The sequence below is a fragment of the Triturus cristatus genome, chromosome 4_1 (genome assembly GCF_964204655.1).
Source record: "Triturus cristatus chromosome 4_1, aTriCri1.1, whole genome shotgun sequence".
Classification (NCBI taxonomy): domain Eukaryota; kingdom Metazoa; phylum Chordata; class Amphibia; order Caudata; family Salamandridae; genus Triturus; species Triturus cristatus.
Genome location: NC_140585.1, coordinates 1,221,985,638 through 1,222,010,368, shown reverse-complemented (window position 1 = coordinate 1,222,010,368; position 24,731 = coordinate 1,221,985,638). Strand labels below are relative to the sequence as shown.

At 45.3% G+C, this 24,731-nt stretch overlaps 1 protein-coding gene across 1 annotated transcript in view; it reads right to left on the bottom strand.

The window, feature by feature from the left end:
- DCTN2 (dynactin subunit 2) overlaps positions 1-24,731 on the bottom strand; it is a 190,838-nt gene that overhangs the window by 92,430 nt on the left and 73,677 nt on the right. Inside the window, exons 3-4 of the mRNA XM_085654601.1 lie at positions 5,201-5,297; positions 4,609-4,670 (exon numbers count right to left, since the gene is read on the bottom strand). Of these exons, the coding sequence (XP_085510727.1) occupies positions 4,609-4,670; positions 5,201-5,297 (159 nt within the window). The remainder of the gene's footprint in view (positions 1-4,608; positions 4,671-5,200; positions 5,298-24,731) is intronic.

The window sequence follows — 24,731 nt, the reverse complement described above, 5'->3', positions numbered from 1 at the left end:
AGACTAAAATTGATGTTCGGAAGAGGGTGGCACAATTCAAGGATGGATGAAGCTTGCTAACCTGGAGATCAGTGGTGGCCTGGCAGACCTAAGCATAGTAACAGTTTTGGAAGTTGAAATGTATCCACTCTGTGAAAAAGTGCCTCTTTTTGCATGGTTAGCTCCCACTTTTTGCCTGTTTTGATGTGGTTTCAAATGTAATGCACAGGGTCCCTGCCAATGAGGTGCCCTGGGACAGTGCTCCTTTCCTAAAAAAAACCTCCCAATTGGTACTTCTGCCTCCTGGAAGTCCATAGAAACTGGTACCATGGGTACCTAGGGCTGGAGAGCTGAAGAGGGTCCCTTGGGACCCCCCTCTCCGGGACCATGCCACTGCCCTTGCAGCCTGCATGCCCCTGTGAGGGAGAAAACGACAAAGTTGACATGGGTGCCATGCCAGCTAACACTGCCTGTCAGCATAAGTAAGTCATCCCTCTAGCAGGCCTCACAGCCCTAAGGAAGTGTGCACTATACTACTGGTGGGGGCATATCTGAACAATCAGATATTCCCTTACAATATTGGGAAATGGTGCCCAATAGTGTAAGTGCTAGAGAAGCCATAGAGAGTACATGGGCTGGGAACTCAACAACTCGAGTTCTACAGCACCATGAGGGCTTTACTGAATATAGGAGTGTATGAAACCAAACAACTCTTTTCAATAAATCCACACTGATGCCAGTGTTGGATTTATTGTGCCATGCACCCAGACAGCACCTCAGAGGTGCCCCCTGAATCCCTACCAACTCGCGTGTGGTCTCTGACCAGTTGTACGCAGCCAGTCACCACCAGACATGTTTCTAGACCCCTGAGTGGAGAGCCACTGCTCTCTGGGACCAGAAATAATGCACATCCCGGGCAGAGATGTCATGCCTCCTCCCCCAGGATGGGCCAGTGCTTGAAGAAGGAAGCCTCAAAGGCCTGCCGCCTTAGTAGTGCGACCCTCCGCCCCTGCTGCAAGCAGCAGATGGCAGCCCCTGGTTCACAACCCACTTTAGGCAGAAAAAACGGTGGGAAAATAAAAAAAGATAGGATGTATACCCACCTCTGCTAACATCACCCCTAAAGAGGGTGGAAGTGAGGTGAAGCACACTTTTCAGTCCCCACCATCTTGAAGATGGGAGGACCCCTCCAAATCAGGGCCAGGTTTATGCTCCCTCCCACAGGAGGGTGGCATAATAGAGAGTGCAGTCATCCCAAGTGAGGTGCCCATTGGCTCTACCGGCTACTCCACTAAAATGCCTCTTACATTTTGTATATTGGTGGCTCCCCCAGACCTGGACCCCAGATCTGCAGTGACCTAAGAAGCAAGAAGACACCCTGCGGGCCGGTCTCTAGCTTTGACGAATCCTGCGACCTGTCTTGCAGCACAACCTCTAAAACCCCTGGGGGGACTGTTGCCTTTAATAAAGGCTCCATTCTCCAGAGGACAGCGGACCTGTCCAAGAAGAACCAAACTCCAAGAACCGCCACAGGGATTACCGACCCTGGTCGACCAGACTCCCTGTTGCAAAGGAACTTAAAAAACCGCTTGTGTCGACACAACTCACTGCTACCGAAGATCTCTCCTAGACTGCAGTGGTAGAGGACCAGCACTTGGGTCGATGTGATTCCACCCTACCCAAAGTCCGCCCTGCAACTGGACGACCTCCACGACCTTGAGGGATCCTCTCGGCCCCACGACCCAAGTTGCCCACAGCTCTGGGCCCGAGAGCCTGTACGCTCCTGCTAGTGGCCCTGCCAGTCGCCTCCTGCACCGCCGACTGCGATGTCTCCAAGACAATAAGATGGCCATAGCCCCCCACTTGAACTACAGCCACCGACCGAAACAGTAACTGTGTTGGCAAGCCTGCTGAAACCTATCCCGCTCATTGCCCCCGCCGACTGCGAGGGTAAAGATCATTGCTGATATCGACCGCCTCGGCTAAGATACTGAATTCCACACCGTACAGTTGCCGTCCCCCACAACGGACCCTGCACCCAGTGTGGGTCTGACCACCAGAGCACTGGAACTGTAAGTTATATACTCGGTTGATACACCCCTCAATTGATTCACTCCACAGGAATCGTGAACTATTTGAATATTGCACTGTCGACTTTTGAACGTGAAAACTAGCTTTACTTGAAACGTACTTACCTTATTACGAAGATTTGGTCTGAAAATAAACTACAAACAAAGTATAATTTTATAAAATTGGTCTGGATCTCCTTCTTGAGTCGTGTGTCCATTATTGATCATTTGTGTGCACTTACACTCCACTGTGTTAGGCCCAAGGCCGCTTGCCCACATTACCACTAATAGAGCACTTTGGGTTTTGCATTGATCCCCATCTACTTTGGGGAACCCTTGGACTCTGTGCACGGTATTATCACCTAATGACAATCATATACCAAGCCAGCTTCCTACAAACTCCCTATATTTGCTTGCAGTGTGAGAAATGAGGAGAACACGGGAATGGTACATTAGTGTTTTGCCGAGCTCTCCTGCATGTACAATACAGTGAAACCAGGCAGCATGTGCAATCCCGCAGTAGAGCATGTGGTGACTGGGTGGTTGCAAGCTGTATGCACAGAGCAGACTACACCAAAAACCATGTGATATTACAGACCTGCTATGCTGCAACACGTGAGGATGTTTCGTAAGCCAGAGAAGGCTTGAACTTGCGGCTACATCAGATAACACAATGGCAACTTGCAACACCGAGAACGATATCTCAGCACTTATTGGTATTGGCACAAAAAAAAACGGTAAAGTACAGGGTTGCCGAGCACGAATTAAGATAGGATACTCTAACCACACCCAGTGTTTTTTTGCCACCTCCTAAAATTTGTCCTTTTGCACTACACCCATGTCTACTAATCCCTCACTTCCACCCAATAATCTACTGTTTGCCACCAAAAACCATAGTACTCTGCCCCCCCCACTTCCAGCCTTTGTCACACTCACCAACCCCTCGTCCCCTAAAATGGTGCTCTATACCCAGTCTCCCCCCAAATGTGTGCAATCTGCAGTATAACTCCAGGATCCACGTAGTATATGTGCCGGAGTCTGTGTATTTAGGACCTGGCTGGAAAATGTAGAATACCAGAACTGCATATGTGGACTGTGTCAAACCATTTGATCAAACTACATGCTCCTAAACCAGTTCCTTTCCCACAGTGCTTCAGTTACAGTAAATCCCTTAATGGGGCACTTATCAAGTAACTGGATGGACACTATACTCCAGTCAAGGCAATCTTCCACATATCGTCATATAACATTGATCTCTTTATTGTAGTAGTTGCTTACTTTACATAAAGCCCAGATCCTGTTTATCTACCCTGACACAAACCATGGAGCGAAAGTAGCATAGTTCTACGCCAACTGCACTGAACGTGCCGCAAATATAACCTCTTGTCCTAATGGTTGTACAGCACAGTGGCCTTATCAAAGTAGTCAGCTTTGAGCACTGGCATAAGCTTAAGCACTAAACATCCAGTCCAGTTAAGTTAGGTGAAAAGGACGGCCAAGTCTTCAGCAACCTGCAGATGGCTCCTCCTCTAGCTGTTATGCTTCTTGCACCCCATCTCGCAGAAACCTGAACACTTAAAGGAGATGAGGCGGAGCTCCACAACTCTCCATACTTAAACTACTTTTTTAGCTCTGGGTTCCCAAATAAATGTTTCTATCCTGGGAAAGGATGCAGGAGCAGTCTGACTGAGACCACTATTTGGGGGACGGGGGTATTGATGCAAACAGGATCCTTTCAGAATAAAATGTCATCAAGGCTTTCCTAAAACTAGAATGGGAGACAATCTTTCTTAGCTGCAGAAGCAAGCTGTCCCACAATTTGGGGCCTGCAGTTTGAACGATCATCCACCCACTCATACTAGATGATTCCTCATGACCTGCAACATCAACTGGCACTCAGAAAGAAACGACTGTGCAGGCACAGAGAGACAGAAAAAAATGGATCAGACAGGATTGTGATCAAAATGGAAATATTTGGGCATTAGACTAATGCATTTAAACGAGAATCGCACCTCAATCAACACCCAGTTAAGTTTTCTTTGTGCCAGAGAGACATATTTGGAGTATATTAACATTCCAGAGATGAAGGATACATCCACAAGGCTCCATCTTGTGCCATCCATTAATTTCTCGTCTCCCCACATTCAACACTCTCCGATGCCCTTATAGTTGTGTAAAGTTTTAGACCAATAAGTGAATCATCTAAGCATTGAGAGATTCTCTCCATTTTAATTAACTGATGAGCTGACGAAGAAAATAGGTTTTTTCATTTTAGTGACTAGGGAGGAGATTGAGCCAATTGTTGTTTTGGAGTTACCAAGAAGTTTTAGTGACTCTTCAGTAAAATAATAATAATAATAATAACCTGCAATAGATAGCGGTAACTGTAAGCCTTTCACAAAGTCAAATTGTGGTCCTCTCTTTATTGCTAAAATTATATGGAATTGTTTGAAACTGCATGAAAGTATTAACGTTGCTTTTTTCTCTTTTAAGGTTTCCTCATAAGGCATAAAGGATCGACCAACAAAACCAGAATTGTTACACTGTCTGCAGCACTCACCATTTCATACTCGCCGGATTCATAGCCAGTTCTTTTGGTTTTGCTTATTCGATCAGAAAAATCTGCATAGAAGAAAAACGAAATAAAGCAGAATTTAAAAATTAACAAATGCAGCATGATGTTAAGTTACTCTGCTTCACCGCAAACGTATCATTAATTAGCCCCACTTTACTCAGGATTACAGATATGTGGCTGTGAAACATTGAACCGATATGCTAACCATCTCGGAATAAAGCAATATTAGTCTATACAAGCCACAAGGAAAGAATGCAGCCACGAAGGACAGAAGGGGCTACTAGACGTTCGTTGTAAAGCTTGGAATTAGCCAGATTTTATTTTGGGATGAGAGTTCTACATTTCTGATCTTTTTCAATTCTTCATCCAGTAATATGCCATGACCTAGACTAGAAATGCCTTTCCCTACAACCTAATAGCCAGAAACCTAAACTAATATTCTGTGCACAATTTGCTGAATCAATTGAGTGTATACAAAATACCTACAATGGTACAGATCCAGTTAACCGTGAATGGCTTCGGAAATTGGTCCGGAGTTTATTTTACATTAAGATCACAACTCAGCATAAAGACTTACCAAGTCCCTTTGTGCCGACTTTTTTGTCCTTAAACTTGTCATAAGCTGCATTAGGGTTGACAATAATGTGTTCCACGCTGGTGCTCGTTAACTCCTCCTGTGTAAAGAAGAGACTACAGATTATCCTCTGTTGATGCTCTGGTCTCCCTAATTCAACTGTGTACCATTCTAAACTCAACCCCTGAATGCCATTTTTTGCCGTAAATCTTGTCCTTGATCACAAAAAAACAAAAAACAGCACAAATGACAATTCCATATTTCACAAATACACAAAAATATATACTTGCGAGTTGCCATCATCCTCACAAAAATAATGAGACAAATCCGTCTGAAAACTGAAATTCTCAAATGATTTTACCTTTTGGACTATGCCTCCAATTCCGAAGATGTTACATTTAACACGTTAAGAACAAACCAACCACAGAAATTATGGTCAGAATAAACATTATTTGATGAAAAATAAACAACTAATAGGCAATACTAGGTGCAACTGAAACAGAAAAATATTAAGTAGGAAGCCAAGCAAGGGCCATTATGGTAGCCTCTGACCTACTTCCCCGGTTTCTATCAAACCAACCAATCGAACAAGTTACTTACCTTCGGTAACGCACTATCTGGTAGAGACAATATCTAGCTGCAGTTTCCTTACCTTTGAATTCCCCAGGCATTAGGCTGGATCCAGAAACTTTTGCGTGAGCAGTACCCCTTGCGCGCACCATGGGGTGTCTTCATTCGACTCCGTGTGACGACGACGCTAGTGTTGGTTATGACGTCGTGGTCACCTATATAGGTGCAACCCAGGCGCACCAACGTCGGTACTTTTCACTTTTCCCACCAGAAGCTCAGAGCCATGAAGTGACTGACTTGATTGTATGTCATAACTAGGGCCCTGAAAAGTGAACAAGCCTAGCCCTAACATATGAGTCTGCTGATTGGGGAGGGATGGGCGAGTCTGTACGGAATCTGCAGCTAGATATTGTCTCTACCAAATAATGTGTTACCGAAGGTAACTAACTTGTCCATCTGATAGAGACTTATAGCTGCAGATTCCTTACTTTTTAATAGATACCCAATCCATACCTTCCTGGCAGGGGGCTGGGGACAGATTTCTCACACTAAGAAGTCCTGCAAGACCGAATTGGCAAAATGCCCATCCCTGCGGACCTGACTGTCCAGGCAGTAGTGTTTGGCAACGTGTGCAAAGATACCTACGTTGTTGCCTGGCAGATGTCCAGGACTGGGATGCCCCAAGCCAAAGCCATGGTCGCAGCCTTACCCCCTGGTGGAATGGGCTTGTAAGCCCTCAGGGGGCTGCTTCTTAGCCAGGGCATAGCAGATCTTAATGCACAGAATGACCCAGTGAGAAATGGTCAGTTTCTGCACTGCTCGATCTATTTTAGCTCCTACGTACCCCACAAAGAGTTGGTCATCCACCCGGAACACTTCTGCGGTAAAGGTAGAATGACAATTTTTGGGGTCCAACGGTGGAGACGCTTCTCTTCCTCAAGGGATGCGGGAGAGCAAAAAAGGTGGGCAGCGTGATCGATTAATCAAGATGTAATGGGGACACCACCTTTGGCAAGAAAGAAACCCAGGTGTGAAACACCATTTTATCTGCAAAGAGGAACATATAGGGAGGCTTGGATGACAAGGCCTGCAACTCACTCACCCTCCAGGGAGATGTTATTGCCACTAGAAAGGCTGTCTTGAAGGTAAGCAGCCGGAAGGGACAATTATGCAATAGCTGAAAGAAGAACAGATGAGAAATGTGAGGACCAAATTAAGGTCCCACTGAGGCATGACGGGAAACATATGCACTAACCCTTTTAAAAATTATTTACAACAGATTTAAACAAAGAGGGCTAGTCTTGCAGCAGTTAGAAAGTGGACAGAGCAGAAAGATAACCCTTGATAGTACTCAACACAGCGCCCTACTAGGCAGGGGTAAGAATAAAAAGGATAGTAAATAAAGAAGCAGGAAGAGGATCAATAGACTTTTTTGTACAATATTTTACAAACGTTTGCCAACGGCCAGTGTCTGCGGTCTTAATGGAGGTCCGCCTGGCTGCCATAAAAAACCTCAAATATTTCAGAAGGAAGGTTGAAAGCTATCAACTGTTGATGCTCAAACTCCACGCATGGAGGTGGAGAGTTGAAAGGTTCGGGTGGAGACCCCTTCCCCTGCTACTGCGATAGAAGATCCTCCAGAAGGGGCAGCCTGATAGGAGGATCGATGCTCATTTTCAAAAGATCTAGATACCAGACTATCCTTGCTCAGTCCGGAGCCACAAGAATGACTTGGGCCTGGTCATTCTTGAGAAACCTTGGCAGAAGTGGTATGGGGGAAAGGTGTACAGTAGACCTGAGCTCCACTTGCAATGAAAAGCATTGCCCAGCGAAAGCCGCCTTGGAATCTCCAGCGTGCAATACTGTTGACATTGCGTATTCTCTTTGGAGGCGAACAGAATTAACCAAGGCTCACTCCACTGCTGAAAGAGACTTTGCGCCATCTCCGACAGGAGATGCAATTCGTGATTGGCTAGTCATGGACAACTGAGTTTGTCCAGCCCTGGCGTTTAAAGAAACTGCCAGGTGTTGAACCACCAGGGTTATGCCCTGCTGTTCAACCATGTCCAGAGACACAGGGCTTCTTGTCAAAGGGTCCACAAACCAATCGTGCCCTGCCTGTTGCAGTACCACATGGCAGTAGTGTTGTCCATGAACACCTGTACCAACTTCCCCTTTGCAGCTTGAGCAAATACTTTGAATGCCAACCAGATTGTTCGAAGCTCCAACAAATTGATATGGAGCCCCGACTCCGACAGAGACCAGTGTCCCCGATCTCCACCTTTCCCAGAATACCGCCCCCCCCCCCCCCCCCCCCCCCCCCAGGAGTGACTCATCTGTCACTACTGTGTGATCTGGTTGGGGAATGGAGAGGGGTCTTCCTCTGACCCAATCACAGTTTGTTAACCAGCACTGCAGATTCTTTGCAGTTCCTTCCGAGATCTGGAACATGTCAGAGATTTTCCCTGCATGCTGTGCCCACTTTAACTTCAGGTCCCACTGCAGAGCCACGTACACCATCTGGAGTGTTTTACCAACAGGATGTAGGAGGCCATGACACCCAGCAGCCGTAGAGTCAGTATCACCGAAATCCAGAATAGACGCTAAAACATCTATATCATAACCTGAATATCCAGGACTCGCTGCTCTGGAGTATAAGCCTGAAACTGCACGGTGTCCAGAACAGATCTGATGAAAGGGAGTGTCTGGGAAGGAGTCAGATGTGACATTGGCACGTTTATAGAGAACCCCAGAAACTGAGGGAGGTCTGCTGCAGTCTGAAGGTGGGAGACAACCTAGGGTGAAGACGCCTTCAACAGCCAGTCATCGAAATATGGAAAAACTGAAATCCCTAACCTGCACAAATGAGCTGCAACCCCCGCCGTCACCTTGGTGAACACCCAAGGCTGGTAAGGCAAAAAGGTAGCACGGTAAACAAAGTGGTTGTGGTCTACCTTGAACCGCAGGTAACGTCTGTGGCCCAGCAGAGTGGGAATGTGAAATACGCATCCTGCAAGTTCAAAGCTACCAGCCAGTCTCCTTAGTCTAGGGCAGGCAAGACCTGAGCCAACATGAGCACCTTGAACTTTTCCTTTTTGAAGAAGAGATTGAGGGTCCAAAGATCTAAAATGGGCTGTAACCCTTTGTTCATCTTCAGAATTAGAAAGTAGCGGGAAAAAGCAACCACTGCCTACATCTGAAATCGGGACCCTCTCTATAGCGCCCTTGGCCAGGAGAGCTGTAACTTCCTCTTGGAGTAAAGTTAAATGATCCTCTGCCAGCCGTTTTTGAAGTGGGGGGGAATAGGAGGAGGAAAAGAAAGCAAAGGCAGAGTATAGCCCTCCTTAATGATCTTCAAGACCCTCTTGTACAATGTTACCAGACAGGGCGCGCAAGGGGTACTGCTCACGCAAAAGTTTTTGGATCCAGCCTGACACCTGGGGAATTCAAAGGTAAGGAATCTGCAGCTAGAAGTCTATCAGATACCAAAGTTCACTCCCCTTCACTACATAAAAACACAGGCTCCTAAGCATCTTTGGAAAATTACTCATACCTATGAATAACTTTTACATTAACGTGTTTTCATTGCCAAAAGATGTGACAAGCCTACATCCAGGTCATAAGAAACAATACACAAATGCTTTTACTTTTATGCGACAATCAAAGTGCGGACCTGTGACACTGGCACGGCAACCATCCATCCATCACATCTTTTAAATCCAAGCCACACATTGTTTCAGTGGAAAACAAAATGAGCTTGCATGACGGATGCTCATCAACACTGTTCAAAAAATTGTTAACTCATGGATTATTGCTTTTTAAATTGCTCTTGATTTAACGATTTGGAAAGATTAAACGACATTTCAAAGCTTAAAGATAATCGAAGTCAGAGGAGATTGCAGAAACCATGTTGCAAACAAGAAATCTGCCACCCTAAGTGGAAGATATCATTTCCCTGGTACAGGGACGGTCTGCGTTATTCCATGGTTTGGCTTCAAAAATGCTAATCATCAACCAAGTGGGACGTTCTAGGTTTTGCCTGGTGAAATCTATTGTATTTAATATAAATCTTAAAAGGGGCATACATCCCGCCCTCTTGCTTTCTGTGCTTTTCAGTGGCTTCTATGTTTACCACTTACTTTTCCTCTGTTACTATTTGCTGCAGCATACTGTTTGCCGTCTTCTCATGTGTGTCTTAGTAATTCCTAAGTACACCCTGAATTGTTGCCTTTGCTGAGTGCATGGGAAGGTGGGAAAGAACTACTCATCGCAAACTGTGCGTCTAAACATTGGAGGAGGAGGAGTGACAAGCGCCACATAGGGTGGTTGATTTCAACACTGCACGGGACACCCTTATTGTTTTGGCTTTGCTCAGTGCCGAGGAGGGTAACAGACAACTACACCTCTCAGGCTGGACTTATTTATATTGGAGGAGGAGGAGGAATGACAAGCACTATATAGCGCATATTATGTTACAGCTGCGTAGAATGCCCTGAATTGTTGTTGGCTTTGCTGAGTGCCTGGGAGGGTAAGAGATAAATATAATCTCCCAGGGTGCACGTCTTTGCATTAGAGGCGAAAAAGGAGTGATGAGCACTACATAGCGCGCTTGATTTGACCATTTTGCAAGGCTTGGTGCCCTGGTGACGACTGCAACAACAACAAGGAGATGGATGGAATGCTTGACCTTATCTCAGCCACTGGCAATCATTCAGGGCTGCATCCCAGTCCATTGTTTATTGCCCATCATGCTGGACCCAGCCATTTGCAAATCAGTCTTGCCCTAAATTGCCAAGACAGGAGCTCCACTCGTATAAGAAACAGTTGGTCAGACAACCAGAAATCATTTTTTTTATGTATACGCATATTAACTACGTTAAAAAGATGATTATGTGAATTACTTTTATCTTGCTTACTGCCAACACCTACTGAGTACACGGGCTGACAAGGCTATCTTGCAATAAAAACATTTGGGGAGTGCAAGCAATTTTTTACACGCGTAGGAAAAGAAGCTACACTTTTTTGCTGCTTGTGTGGCTGCTTAGCAATGTTTGTATACATGGGCTTTCCTTAAATATATCACTACATAAAAGCAGTCTTTCCAGTTGGCTTGTATGTAGTCTGCCCTGGACTGTAGTGGTACGCAAGATGCCAGCAAATCCAAAATGTAAGTACGTTAGTTATCACTTTACAGGTGTAAATGCAATTAAATTGGGGTTAGGGGCATTTCCTTGTAACTAGCTGGTCTGCACTATAGCATTGTCAGCTTTTTTTAAACCTCTTTAAATTCCATGGTCAGTGCAGTATTGCCTATTTATGTTTTGAGTGTATGGATACCCTCTTGCTCACCCTGTGTGTTCTCTAGATCTTGCACCATTTGCAGTTTGGATCTGTGAAGTGCTTTTCACCTCACTTTTGAGGTCAGGCTCCCGATATGGGAGACTACTGCCCCCACATTCATTTGCTGATAAACACATGGGACTGTGTTTCAACATTGTCCAAACTTCATTTTGTGAATTTGAGCCACTAGCTACACTTGTAGAATCTCTTGCACTGTCTGTACAGGTATCAACTTGCTTCAAGCTCCCATGTGTGTGCCTAGAAGGAATGTGAAGCTGGGTACCGCTTCCATAGATGGGTAGCCTGCAGTTTAGGTGACCTCTTGTTAAAGGTGCAAACGATGGGTGCTTACACTAGTTGGAAGCTGAGTAGATATCTGTGTGCTCATCATCCTTACTTTGGGTAATGTGTTGTTAAATGCCTACTGTCTATCTATAGTCCTGCATTTTATTTATGTATCATATGTAAATATTATCATAACTATTTTATCTACAAATGCTTCTCTACTGAAATATTGAGGAAAATATCAAATGAAAATAAAATACACACATTAGCTTCAAGTACATTAACACTTGAAAGTCTGAGTTTATACAATACAACTTTCAATCTCGATATATTATCTTCCTCAGACATGTATACCTTTTCTATGTAGTTATGTGTCTATATAATTATTACTTTACTCCTAGTGTAGAAGAAGCTCTGTCTCACCATACATTTGATGCATGCAACGTGCTATAAAAGCTAAAGGACGATGCAATGCAAATTCCCTGAGTGATGGCTGAAAATGCTCTCAGTGTCAAATTTGGCTTGCTACCACCCAGAGACAAATATACGTGTTCACACACATCTGTAACTCTTGTTTTTGGTTTTCTCGCGTCAAGTTTGTTTTTTGAACTGTAGGTTAAGGTGTCATTACAAATGCATGGATTGTTGCTTCTAGGTGGTTTTCTACGACCAATGTCTCAGTAAATTGAACAAACATTTCTGTGGCCCTCTACTGTTTTTGATTGATGGGGTTCTTAAAACCAATCAGATCACTGTGGTAAAAGAGAACTTTGAAAATGTACTTAACTTATTAATTCCATTGGCGAAACCTAATGCATTTACCAATGCTTGTTAAATCTTGACACAAGTGTAACCTGTACAGATCATACTCCTTTGCCAGTAATGTAAAGATTAAACAGCCGTTTCGTGTGTAATAGAGCAGAGGATCAGACACACTCGGTATCTGGCTGACTGCCAAAGTCAGACGATAGAGCCTCTTTGAAATTATTACACCAGCCCTAACTGTTGGAGTTTGGACCCTGTGTATGGAATATAAATTTTTTTAGAGCATGCCATGATATAGGATACACACAGCCATTGCCCCATCCTGCGCGGACTGCATGTCTGAGTAAAGTGGCTCTAAAAGCAAACGCCAAAATAGGTTGTCGTCTCCAGGATAGCGTCATGTCTTGGACGCAGTATTTGGTTATGACATTTATCTGCGGTTCAATATGTAACAAAGACGAATGTGAGAACAGACAACCTTCAGACAACTGCCGCTGTGGCATTTTGCAGCAATCAGATTTAATAACCGCAGCAGTTATCATTTTTAGAACACAACTACTAAATGTTTAATCTCTCCTCATCCCACAAATGCGGCACCAAAAATCCCTTCCAGCCCTCGGCTGGAACATGCCTCTCGTCCCAGGCTACCTGAAGACAACTGCTGCACCTGCCGGGGGCTGGAAATGGTAGCTTTGGAACTCTCTCACACATTGATAATCAGCTTGCTATTTCTACGGAATTTACATCAGTTAGGAGTAAGGATCCTGCCTTAATATTTAGACAATGCACCTTAAACTACAGTTGCATGTAGAACTGTGACTGTGTGCAACAAAATAAGTGCTGGAAAAGTAATTGAACTGTGGCTGCAAAGTTGTGCAATTTTTACAATTCCTCCGGCATAATTCCGCATTCCAATACACCAACCACAAAGTTGCCATCCAACCCAAATTTTAAGTGGGCAAGGAAAAACAAAAGTACCTTATTCCAGCTTCTCTCATCTCATTTTTAACAGCAAGAAACGAAGAGCGCTGCTGGCCGAATAACATGGCGAAATCTGAGAAGAAAGCCTCGGAAGCCTGCTCAATCCGTAAATTGCGCGCCTCTCGGGCCCTCTGAAGGATGAGATCCCAGTCCCAGCAGGGGGGAAGGGGGCGGTGGCGTTGACCCAGGCAGCGGCCTCGCAGTGACCCAGCACTCCTTCGCCAATCTGTTCTCACGGAATGCCATCAGGTCCGCACCTTCCGGCTTCTCAGGGAGCTTCACTATCCGCATAGTATTGCGGCGACGGCTGCAGCCCGCGGCATATTCCACCTAACGATCTAGCAGGTCCACACGGCGCAGCAGGTTGGTCACTTTGGCCAGGAGCCCCTTGACAGTACAGCCAATCTATTCCAGGAACTTAAGAGTTGCGTTTTATCTTAAACGCTACCTTGCTGTGATCATCCTGTGGAACACCCAGGTCAACAGATACCTTATCAATTGTACCTTCCAGCACTTCCCGGGTGGCATGCATTGCATTCAGAATCAAGTCAAGCTTGTCTATGGAGTACAGCTTCTGATGGGGCTCCACTCCATGCAATGCGCAGGAGACCCTTGGGCATTCACATTGTCTATGCTTCCCTTAGTGCACCCCATGGCATATACTTTGCACTTATTCTCAACCAGTCATGGGGGCAGTGAAGGTCAATCCCAGATGTTCAGCAGGGAGGCAAAAGCAGTCGGCTCTCCATAGGCCCCCAGTGGCCTGAGGATGGGTTCCTCATCTATGCAAACCGTCTCCCATAGCACAGTCTACTCATTAATAAGGTCACCTCATAACAGGAGGGCCTCAAGATCACTCGCCAGATCATTATGTCTATGTCATGGGAGGTGGGTGGTTCCCAAATCAGTAGCAGTCTACCAGTGGTCCCCCCTATTGCCTCGTCCTATGCAGGAAGGCAAAGCCATTCACCTGCAGGCCGCCAGCTCAGTGTTTGCCCCCAGCGTCCACAGCCTCAGCATTGGCCTCTGCAGCCCGTCCACTATCTCTATGTCACCTGTCAGAGTCAATCAGTTCTGCAGTGCGTCCCGCAGCTCATTCTCCTGCAGTTTTGCCCCACATGGAGTCCCCGTTTCTGCCGGAGAGGCCTAAACTAGCCCATCGGAAACTCCCCAGCCGCCTTTTGAGGCCGACCACCACCAGAAGGCCAGAGGGCGCCCACCCGCCCCAGTGTCAAGTAGAGGAACACAGCAAGGGCCACACCAGCCCACCAGCCCACAGCCAAACCGCTTATTGCCCAGTCAAGTCTAGTCCATGGGATGTGGCTTTCCTGGGTCAATGTCCACTGTCCTCTAGACGCCAGCGTTGAGGTTTCGACCAGTCAGCCACCCTCAGTCTTGAGGAGCCACGTCGCCCACCATCTTGGGCCCAAGGCCACAGGGCTTCTTCACCCTTCCCATCACAGCATCGTGGCTCACAGCTCGCTTTGCCGTGCCCGGCTGCGGTCAGGAAGCCAAGTGGGTGCTGTGCAGGCGCGGCCTCAGCCCTCTAGCAGGATGACAAGACCTGCAAGCATCATATACACAACTCTGCACAAAGAAACCTGCCACAGCATTAACATTAACACACAGCAAAACCCTTTCCTGCTCCAGGGCTCCACATCAAACAACCTGCCACAAACCACACATACGCTCACTCCACCAGAATGCCCTACATACCCACATCCACACTTTGAAATGAAAATTCTCCTATCAAAAGCAGCACAACCTACAAAATACTGAACAGCAAAGCAACAACATGAGACACCTATATTGTAGTGTCAAAAACGGTTATAAGGTTTCACACCCTGTCGATGCCCACATCAGGGGTTTTGAAAGACCGTTGAGAGAAAGAGATATATGTTGGGAGCAAGGGAGTTTGAGGCGAGTATTTTATTAAACTATGTTGAAGGATGCAGAGAGTGAGGTTTGGACAACAAATGTGGAAAGAATGTAGTGCTAAGAATTTTTGTTTGGTGTTGAAATATATAGGTGAAGCAGAAAAAGGCAGAACTGACAACTTGGACAGATAATGGATAATTCGAATGGTGAACTTGTCATATTAGGGCTGACCCGTAAAAAGACAGTGATATATAAGTTCATTAAGTTGATCTGACTGAGGATAATGAAGCAGGGAGATGTGCATTGTGTAGCCTAATTGTGGGGTTTGAATTCTTCAAAATCTACAAAGACCTGAAAAATCAAAGCATAAGAGGGAGACAAGATTCAGAAGTGAAACACACTGAATTTGTGAAAGTAAAATGGCCAGGAATCTATCAAGTATGGATTAACTCTACGGTGAATATGTGCCAATAGCTGTAATGGTGACCCGTTGAACTAGGGCGAGCAGCTCACTGCAAGTGCCACACTTATCGATTAGGGACAAAGTGCTTATAGATTTGAAAGGGTCATCCCTATCTTTGGGAAGCAGGTGAAGTAAAGAAGAGGGGGTGCAAATAATGGAACAACTTATCTAATGTTTAATGGCATAGCAAGGATGTGAACTAAGTACACTGTATAAAACATACTATGGTGAATGGATTAATATATGTCAATATTAATATAAGTTATTGTTTTCAAGAGAATGTTGTGGAATATTGTAAAGTTGATAACCATTTTATGGCTCCAAGGTTGGTTATATTTGTGTTTTCTGTGTTACAGACTTGAGGAAGCAGCAGAAGCAGTGAAACATGTATTGGCTGTGTAGGTTTTACAAATAAAAGATGATAACTTGTGTTGAAACCTACAATGAACATGTGATGCATCACTAGAGTAAGCCATTATGACATTTTTATGGACTGTATATAGACACAAAACTCTGTTTTCATGAGCCATCTATGCTTTACAATCCCCTTATAGAAAATCTCACCTAAACCGCTCACAAATTCAATTCAATTCAATTCAATAGATCTTTATTCGATTCACAGAATCATAAAAGCATTACACAAGCAAAAAAAGTAAAATATGTAAGACCTATTTACAATAATAGGGGAGATCCTTCGTGGAAATACGCCTATTAACAATTTAAAAGCCCATGATAATACAAGGTATAATGTACTGGGACCCTAACCTGACTTTTAAGATACTTGTTACCTGCTTCTAGGCTTAGTGTTAATATATAAACAGGATTAACTTTCATAGAGTGCAGAGTGCGAAGTGCAAAGTGCTTTATCATAAAGTGCTGTTTTTTTTTTTTTTTTTTAAAGAGTGTAAACATGACTTTCCTAAAAATAGTTACATTCAGTCAAACACTTTAAATACACACTAATTACAAAATTTAAAAAATCCCACAGATCTCAATAAAATAATTTTAAAATCTAAGTCCCTTTTTAGTCCTAATAAAGTAGGCTGACAGTAAAAATCTGCTAATACCAAACACAATGAGTCTTGATGAGTCAGTTTTTAAAATACGCAGCATTTCGAGGTATCTTCCAACACATAGTTTCCTGGCCAGGGGTTTTATCCATTTGGTTCTAGGTATTCTGTAAAGAGGGCAAAAAAATAAAACATGTGCATCATCCTCTTTAGTCCCTACATTGCATTGAGAACACCTATCTTCCGCTTCTCCTCTCTCTCTCTGGACAGGCCCCCATTTAGATGTGAACGACTTAATTTGGAGAGTTCCATACCTAAATTTAAGGTATAACACTTTAGCGAGCTGTGGCTCGATCTCATCCAAAAATTGCTCAAAACGGGGGATTGTTTTAAACATCATGAATTGGGAGGTGAGGGGACCAGCATCACAGTTCAAGACAACATTGTGCATGATAAAGTTCCAATAGATACTTTTTATTTCCTGTTTTGAGTCAGAATTGAGCAGGCTCGGGTTAGCCCAGAACCTGCTCAGGCCCAAATCCAGCAGCCATTTACGAATATGTCCCAACCACGGGAAACTAAGGTTAGTGTCTAGGGCCAGGAGTTCGATTAGTGATTGTCTATACATGTAGAGTTCCTCTGTCGTCCAAATTCTTATCCAGTAAGACAGGGACATCCACACAGCTCTGTGGCCCAGGCGTTTAATACCTAAATCCATCATAAGGGGGGTTAATGGTGTGTTTTGTGGGAGTGTAACAAATCTCCTCAGTATCTTATTTTCCCCCTTAGTTAAGGCATTAAGCGGGCCCCCCCCCCAAAGCTCTGAGCCATACAGCGCAGCAGATTGGGCCCTTGCCTTATAGACTTCCAGGGCTGGGGTAATTGCCCTGGACGTGGTTGCGTGCAATTTTTTTAAAATTGGGGCTGAATTTTGCATTAAAATTGTACTTGATTTAGTGATCTGTGGCTTCCAAGAAAGTTTGGAGTCAATGTTCACACCAAGATAAATAAAATTGGGGACACACTCTAAACTCATTCCGTTTAATTTAAGATTACGCTTAAAACATTTGTGGGGTCTAATTGACATGTATTTTGTCTTTGCGGGATTAATTTCCAGACCCTTTAATGTGCAATAATCGTTGAGTGAGTTCAAAAGATTTTGCAGGCCCTTTGGAGTTTGCGATAGTAATATTGTATCATCTGCAAATGTTAGAGCGCAAACATGGTTCCCCCCCAGCTTCGGGGAATCGTGACTAGATTTTTGGAGGAACTCAACCATGTCATTGAAGTAAAGAAGAAAGAGTGTTGGCGCCAGGACACATCCCTGGCGCACTCCTCTATTCACTACTATTTCTTCGGTGAGTTCACCCGCCTGACCCCAGCGTACTCTGGCATAATTGTTCTCATGGAGCCTGATCAGCTGGATTAGGATGTTTTTAGGGACTCCCTGTTGCAACAAGTTTGACCACAAGAGCTCTCTGGGGATTGAGTCAAAAGCGGCCTTTAGATCTATAAAGGCCACGTATAAATGGCCATCTCTTAGCCTGGTGTATTTCCAGGCTATTACTATCAGACGAAACACCTGGTCTATAGTGCTTGTCCGTTCCCTGAATCCTGCTTGATAAGGAGAAATAATATTATTTGCAGATATCCAATCTTTTAAACTTTCCAAAATTTGTTTTGCGTACAGTTTTTGTAGTATGTCCAACAAGCTAATGGGCCTATAATTAGCCGGGTCATCTCTACCACCCTTTTTATATATTGGCACAATCTCTGCTCCCTTCCAGGAATCAGGGATTGGCTGGCCTCCTGCGATTGCATTACTTAGCAAATTGATGTATGGGACCCATACCTCTGGTGCGTGTTTAAAAAGGTCACCTGGTATTTTGTCAGGTCCCGGAGCTTTTGAGGGCTTGATTGAATTCAGGGCCAGTCTAGTATCTTCGATGCTAAAGCACAATGGGGCAATCGTAGTTGGTGATATAAAACTACCAGTGGCACTACTCTGGCCATCCATCACAGGGACTTGTGAGGCGTATAGGTGGGTGAAGTGTCTGTGCCAGGTGCCTGGATCCAGGTTAAAATCAGGATCCGGGGTACCTGGATTCTTACCCTTTGCAATAATCTGCCAAAATGTAAATTGGTCGCCCGATTTTGCTGCCTTTACTAATTCTCCCCAGCTCGAATCTTCCCAACTTCTACGGGCTACATTCAAAGTTTTGTTGTATGATGTCCTTGCTTCTCTAATGAGCAAGGGATCCTTTGCGTGGAGAGCCTTCATTAGGAGTTGTTTTTTTCCTACACAATCTTTATCAAACCAGGGGTTTGATTTCACAGCCTTTGCACGATTTTTTATCTTGGCATGCCCAGGTTTTGTCAGGTCTGATTCAATTCTTTTTACCAGTTTTGAATGGATCTGTGTTATCAGGATTGACCCTGAAGGTTCATTTAGATACAACGACACAAGATCACTAAAACTGTTGTAAATGTGAGTAAGTGATTCGACATTCCCCATTATGGACGGCCATTTTACTGCCCTTCTGTTATTGCTTACTATGGGCTGGATCGATTCGTGGCCAGATCGCAAATGTGTCGTTGGATGTTTTTGAAACGATTCTTCTGCAAGTTCTAAGCAGAGTGGGAAGTGGTCACTTTCTCTTCTGGTATCTATTTTAAAATCTTTGACGTAAGCCCAATAAGTCGAGCTTAACAGGATATAGTCAATCCTGGATGCCGCGGACCCCCTTGAGAAAGTATTTGATCCATGGGGGTCCGAAAGTGTTCTACCATTGCAAGATCTCAAACCATTTGTTATGGTAAAATTCAGTAACTGTAGTGCAGATTGAGAACTTCTACAGGATTTAACTATTCCCAGAAGAGGTATGCTCATAGCAGTATCTTCATCTTCAAAGATGTCTTTCAGGCCTGACAGGGGTTCATAGCAGCAATTGAAATCACCGGCAATTAGAATGGGGCCAGCAGGGAGTAAGGGAGCTAGGACATCTTCCAATAACTGTACGGTCATTGATTCTTTGGAATTATCTCTGGGCCTAATATAAACATTAAATAATGATAGCCTCAAGTCATTTTTAAATTTGAAGCTTAAGCCCAGGATGTCCTCTGAGTCTGAGTGCATTATTCCTATAGACGCGTTGATGCTATTTGCAACCCAAATAAGGAGACCTCCTGATGGTCTACCCCTAGCTGATTGCCGCGCCTCTACACTGTAAGTTCTATAGCCCGCCTTATACAGAGGTTCCCTGGCCCACGTTTCTTGAAACAAACAAAGATCGAAAGTGTCTATATATTCATGCCAGTCTGGTTCCTGCAACTTCCTTGTGAGGCCGGCTATGTTCCAGCTTACTATCTTCACAGCATTTGAGGTAGTATAAGTGTTGGTGGGGGGGCTACAGTCTACTACAGATTGGGTTGTCTGAATATGGCACAATGGTGACTCAATGGTGTTGTCCAAGTTGCCCCCTTCCTCTACTTCTGAGCCTAATCCTCCCACCGAATGGGATTTTTCACAGTGTGTATCGTTCTCAAATACGGGAGGGGATGCAGTTGGGATTTTTTGTGCCAGATGTGATAAGTTGCCAGTCCATTCTTGAATCAGTCAGTCCGGATCTGATAAATTCGAGAGGCCCCCCGAGGTATAATGTACTGTGTCCCTACCAACTAGACAGGTTCTTTTCTGTCTAATGCCAATGCTAGAGTTGAAAAAGGAATGAGATCTCAGATTCATGGTTATTAAATTTTCTGCGATGTTTTTATAGTGAAAGGTTAGCTTAATATCGTCCAGGTCACCCCTATCTTGTTGGATCCTTTCAGCGTTTTTTAAGTCAGATCTTATTATGGATAGGCACTGCCTTTCCTTTCTGATCCAGTGGATTGCTTTATTTAGTAGGGAATCCTTGTCTTCCCTTTCGCCCACCTTCAGTCTTGGAACATTTGTAAGGAATACACAGCATAGCTCTGGGTCTTCCCTTGTTACAGAATAATTGGCCTGATCTAGGTGTCGGTTATGCACTGGCTCATTATCCATAGTCCCTCTCCAGGAGGTGGAGTGTTGAGATCTGTCTTTGTGGTAGGTACTCGGATTTGCCTGGATATATCTGGCCTGGTGTTGGGGGATAAGATTATTGGGATTTTCAATGTTATTGGGCTGTGCTCTATCCTCATTGGTCTGGAAGAATGTATGTATACTTGGGTTTTTACACTGCGTAGGTTTCTGATGCTCGCGATGGCTATTGGGTACTCGGGGCAGTGATTTTGCACTTTGGCTACCCCTGGACGTGTCTACTAGTTTGATTCCGGGAGCAGCGATTTCACCCGTATTTGGGAATGAGGCCCCTTTGTGAATCGGTAAATGGGACGTTAAGATCTCGAGCATTTTTTTTAATTGAGCTAACCTCCTCTTGGAGAACATCCAGTTTGGTATGTAAGGTAGTCACTAAGCTGTATGTATCCAGTATTGTTGGTAAGTGTCCCTGAGAATTATCCCCCGTCACATCTGTTTGTTTAGAAGTTATTTCATCGCTGCTTCTCGCGGAGGACCAAGTGTCAGGGACCGTATTCTCACACAGGGGTGCAAATCTATTAGAGCACTCTCTACATATAGGACTGTCTGGCTGGCTAGCCACTACCTCCGTAATATCAGATATTTCTGGGCCGGAGGGAGGCTTTGTAGTGGGCCCCCTTCTTTGCTTTGGGGATAGGGGAATTAAGGGTTGGGATTGTGTCTGTATCTGTGGGGGTGAATGGGGTTCATGTACTATGGCGATGGGTTCTGGGGGCTTTGCTCTTGGCGCCTTCTCTTTTTTGCCATAGTAAGATGAGATTTTATTACCCTTGTTGCTAACCCCTTGTCGCTAGACAACATAGTCTCTACCTCTTCTATTAAGTTATCGATCTCAGCCAATGTACAATTATTTACCACTGTTTTAGCTTGTTTATGCATTTTGGCTAATTTCTTTTTCCCAGTCATAGGTTCAGTGGCTTTCCGCTTGCCCATCGCCGCCCTAAGAATAGAGCAACACTGTTTGCCCCTCAGCGACAATGACTTTTTAACCAATTTCCAAGGGATAAATAAAGCCAAAGAATATAGGGGAAGGCTAGACAATCACTATATCTTGTATAGCAGTTTACTCTGTAAGTCCCGGTCAAATATTAGGGGTCCGCTCAGTTTCTCAGGACTCACGATTGCGCACACCCCCTAGAAAGGAGTGACTACCTTTAGTTGCAAGTCAGGTCACTACAATCATAATGGGCGCAGGCATGGCAAACAAACACATGAAAATTGCACACTTCTGCAATTGATTTCTCCCAGAATCTTACTTGAAAGGTAAGGGGGGTGGTCCAGTCCAGTCTTGTCCGGTCTTTGACGGGCAAGGACGGGCCCGCCCTTGGCCCGGGCACTGACCGCGCGCGTCCCGCGCTGCGGTAGGCGCACTGCGTTGATGTAGGCAGGCGACGCCTGCCACTGACGTCACCTGCGAGCGCCGACCAGGGGAGTCTGGGTACTGTAGTTTTAGTTTATGCCGTTGCCCTCACGGCGGACCTGAGGGTCGATTTGGCCGATAGGTGCTCGCTGCTTGGGCCCCTTCTGTGGATTGCAAGCCTGCCGTTGCCCTCACGGCGCTGGTAAGGTAGCCTGCCTCGAGTCCCCTCCAAGATGCGTCCCAAATCAATACAAGACACGATACACAGACTTGCAGGTGCCTTGGTTAACAATACGTCACCTGACAACGTCACATAAGAAGACAAATGGGTAATCACAACAGGGCTGATCCATACTTCTTCACTTTCAGAAACCAACTGCCTTTGCCAGGAGTTAAGCAGCACAAGCTCGTGGTGGCAACATGTTGTGTAGTGATCAGTAAGAGCGAACAGGTCCTTTTTAACCTGGGTCACTGGAGTGAGGCCTATAGACTCACTCTTTTTTAAAAGTTCTGCTGCTGGGTGCTTAACTCAACCTTGGCTACAACAAGTTGGTGTGAAGTGCTGCGCAGTACAGAAGGGGTGTATCAGCGCTGGGTGTATGTGTGCCTGGGGAGGGTACGATACAAGGATAAAGCAGTACGGAGTAGTGCATACATGGCGTATGCATGTGCTTAAAGTAAATGTGCCAATGAGGGGTATAGTACTTGAAGGATGTAGTGCTGTACAGTGCGTGCAGGATAAATGCATTTGCCGAGTGTGTGTGTGTACCTTTGAATGGTACAATACAAGGAGGATGCAGTGCATGCATGACAGGTGCAAGTGCTGTGTGTATGTGGGCCTATTAGTGGTGCAGTACATAAAGGATGCTGTGCTGGGGAGTGTGCATATTTTAAATGCAAGTGCTGGATGAATGTGTGCCTCAGAATGGTACACTACATGAAGGATACAGTAATGTGCATTGTGTGTTTATGTGCCTGAGGATGATACAATAAATGGAAGGCCCTGGTTTCACTTTTGCGAAACCCAGGTCTGCATAGTGAAACATGGAGTGGAGTTAGAGATCCCCCAGACAGATTTGTATATTGCTGCGTTCCTGTAAGCTGGGTGGGACACACTGGGGAGGGGAGGACCAGCCCACCCTACACTTTATAGGGTGCTCTTTTATTCAGTGAGAGGTCACAAGGAAGGGACCTGTGCACTTCTCAGGAAGGAGATGGAGCCGATAAGATAATCATAAAGAGTAAGGCTGAGAGACCTGGGGTAACCTTTTGATGCACAGATCACTGTGGCTTTCATCCAGATGTGAACTCTAGTCAAACTCCTTGCCTGTGTTGTAGGACCATCAGCTTTGGAAACATCCCTGCTGTGACAGACTACTTTTAAACAGGAAAAAGGAGCAGTAGAGAATGCACTTGAAAATAAGCAGAACCCCAACATAAAACTTCGAAAACTCAGACCCTAAATCAAATTTGGGGTCTGGAAATTACCTATAAGGGGAGGTTTAGACCCCTAAAGTTGCCATCTGCCAAGCTGAGTGAGAAGGGGTAGCGTGGTAAGACTTCTGCCTGTGGCCAGGAATGGGAACCCAAGGCCTGCTAGTCTCCCTGCTGGGTGAGGGACATCACCCAGGAAATCCATGACCACCTGCCCTGGAGCCCCACCGCCTGCCTGCTTGCCCAGACAAGTGTGCCCTGCGAGGAAGAGAAGAGCATTGGGGGAGAGGGTGTGGTTTAAGATCCAGTGGGGAGTCCTGTCAAGTGGATTTCCTGTGTAAGGTGTGAGGAAAAGTCTGCTGCACCGATCAGGCCGATGTTTATGTTCTGGACTGAGATGGTGATTCCAGTATGCCATAAGAGGGCCACCATGAAGACAGTCTGATAAAGGCTTGCGTGCGGTAAAGGCCGAAGCCATGCATGGTAGAAGTGCGGCTACCCCGTATACCAGGAGAGGCAGCTGTGGTGAAGACTGCAGTGCAGTAAAGGCCGTAGCTTTGTGCGCAGAGGTGCAGCAACCCCATATGCCAGGAAGGGCTAAAGTGGACAGATTTGCTGTGTTTAACAGGCCGGAGACTGTTGGCAGCGAGCACTAGTGACCCAGTGTATCGGAGGAAGGCACCAGAAGCAGCAAGGACTGCGATTGGTTCGACCCAGGTAAATAAATAAGGACACAGTGGGAGCACTGTCACCCAAGCATGTGACCAATACAGGATCATTGTAGTCGTTTCCCCATCAGTAGCGTGTGAACACCTACCGTGTAGGAGAAGCCTTAGTAAACCTTGGATCAGTGCAGGAGCTTGACCGCGAGGGAGAGGCTGCGCCCACCGAGTGCAGCCGCAGAACCTGCAAATGGCCGACATACCTGACTTGGACTGGAGCAGCGGTGATCGGCCACTTTTTTGGGGCGAGCACTCCAGGACTCCAAATGCTTCACTTCTGTCAGAACAGGTAAGACTTGTTTCGGGCCCGATAGCCCAGGGGACACTGCTCGTTCAAGCACGTAGGCGCTGGAAAACTTTTTACTTAAAATCAGTCGTAGTGGCCTCTTGAGTCTCAGAATACTAGTGGGGCACACCCTGGATATTACCAGTAGTGAATGGGGAATAACCATGATAGCTAACACGAGGACTTAGTGGGTCAGGGAATTGCCAGAGTGACACTAGAGCCTGACCTCAGGGGAGGAATGTGCAATTGTTTGCGAATGTTGTATTCTTTCTTTCTGTGGTAAGCAGTAGTTCTAAAAGTGAGTGGTTGGCCGATGATACATTGCTGCTGCTATGTACATTTGGAGTTGTTAGCCTGTG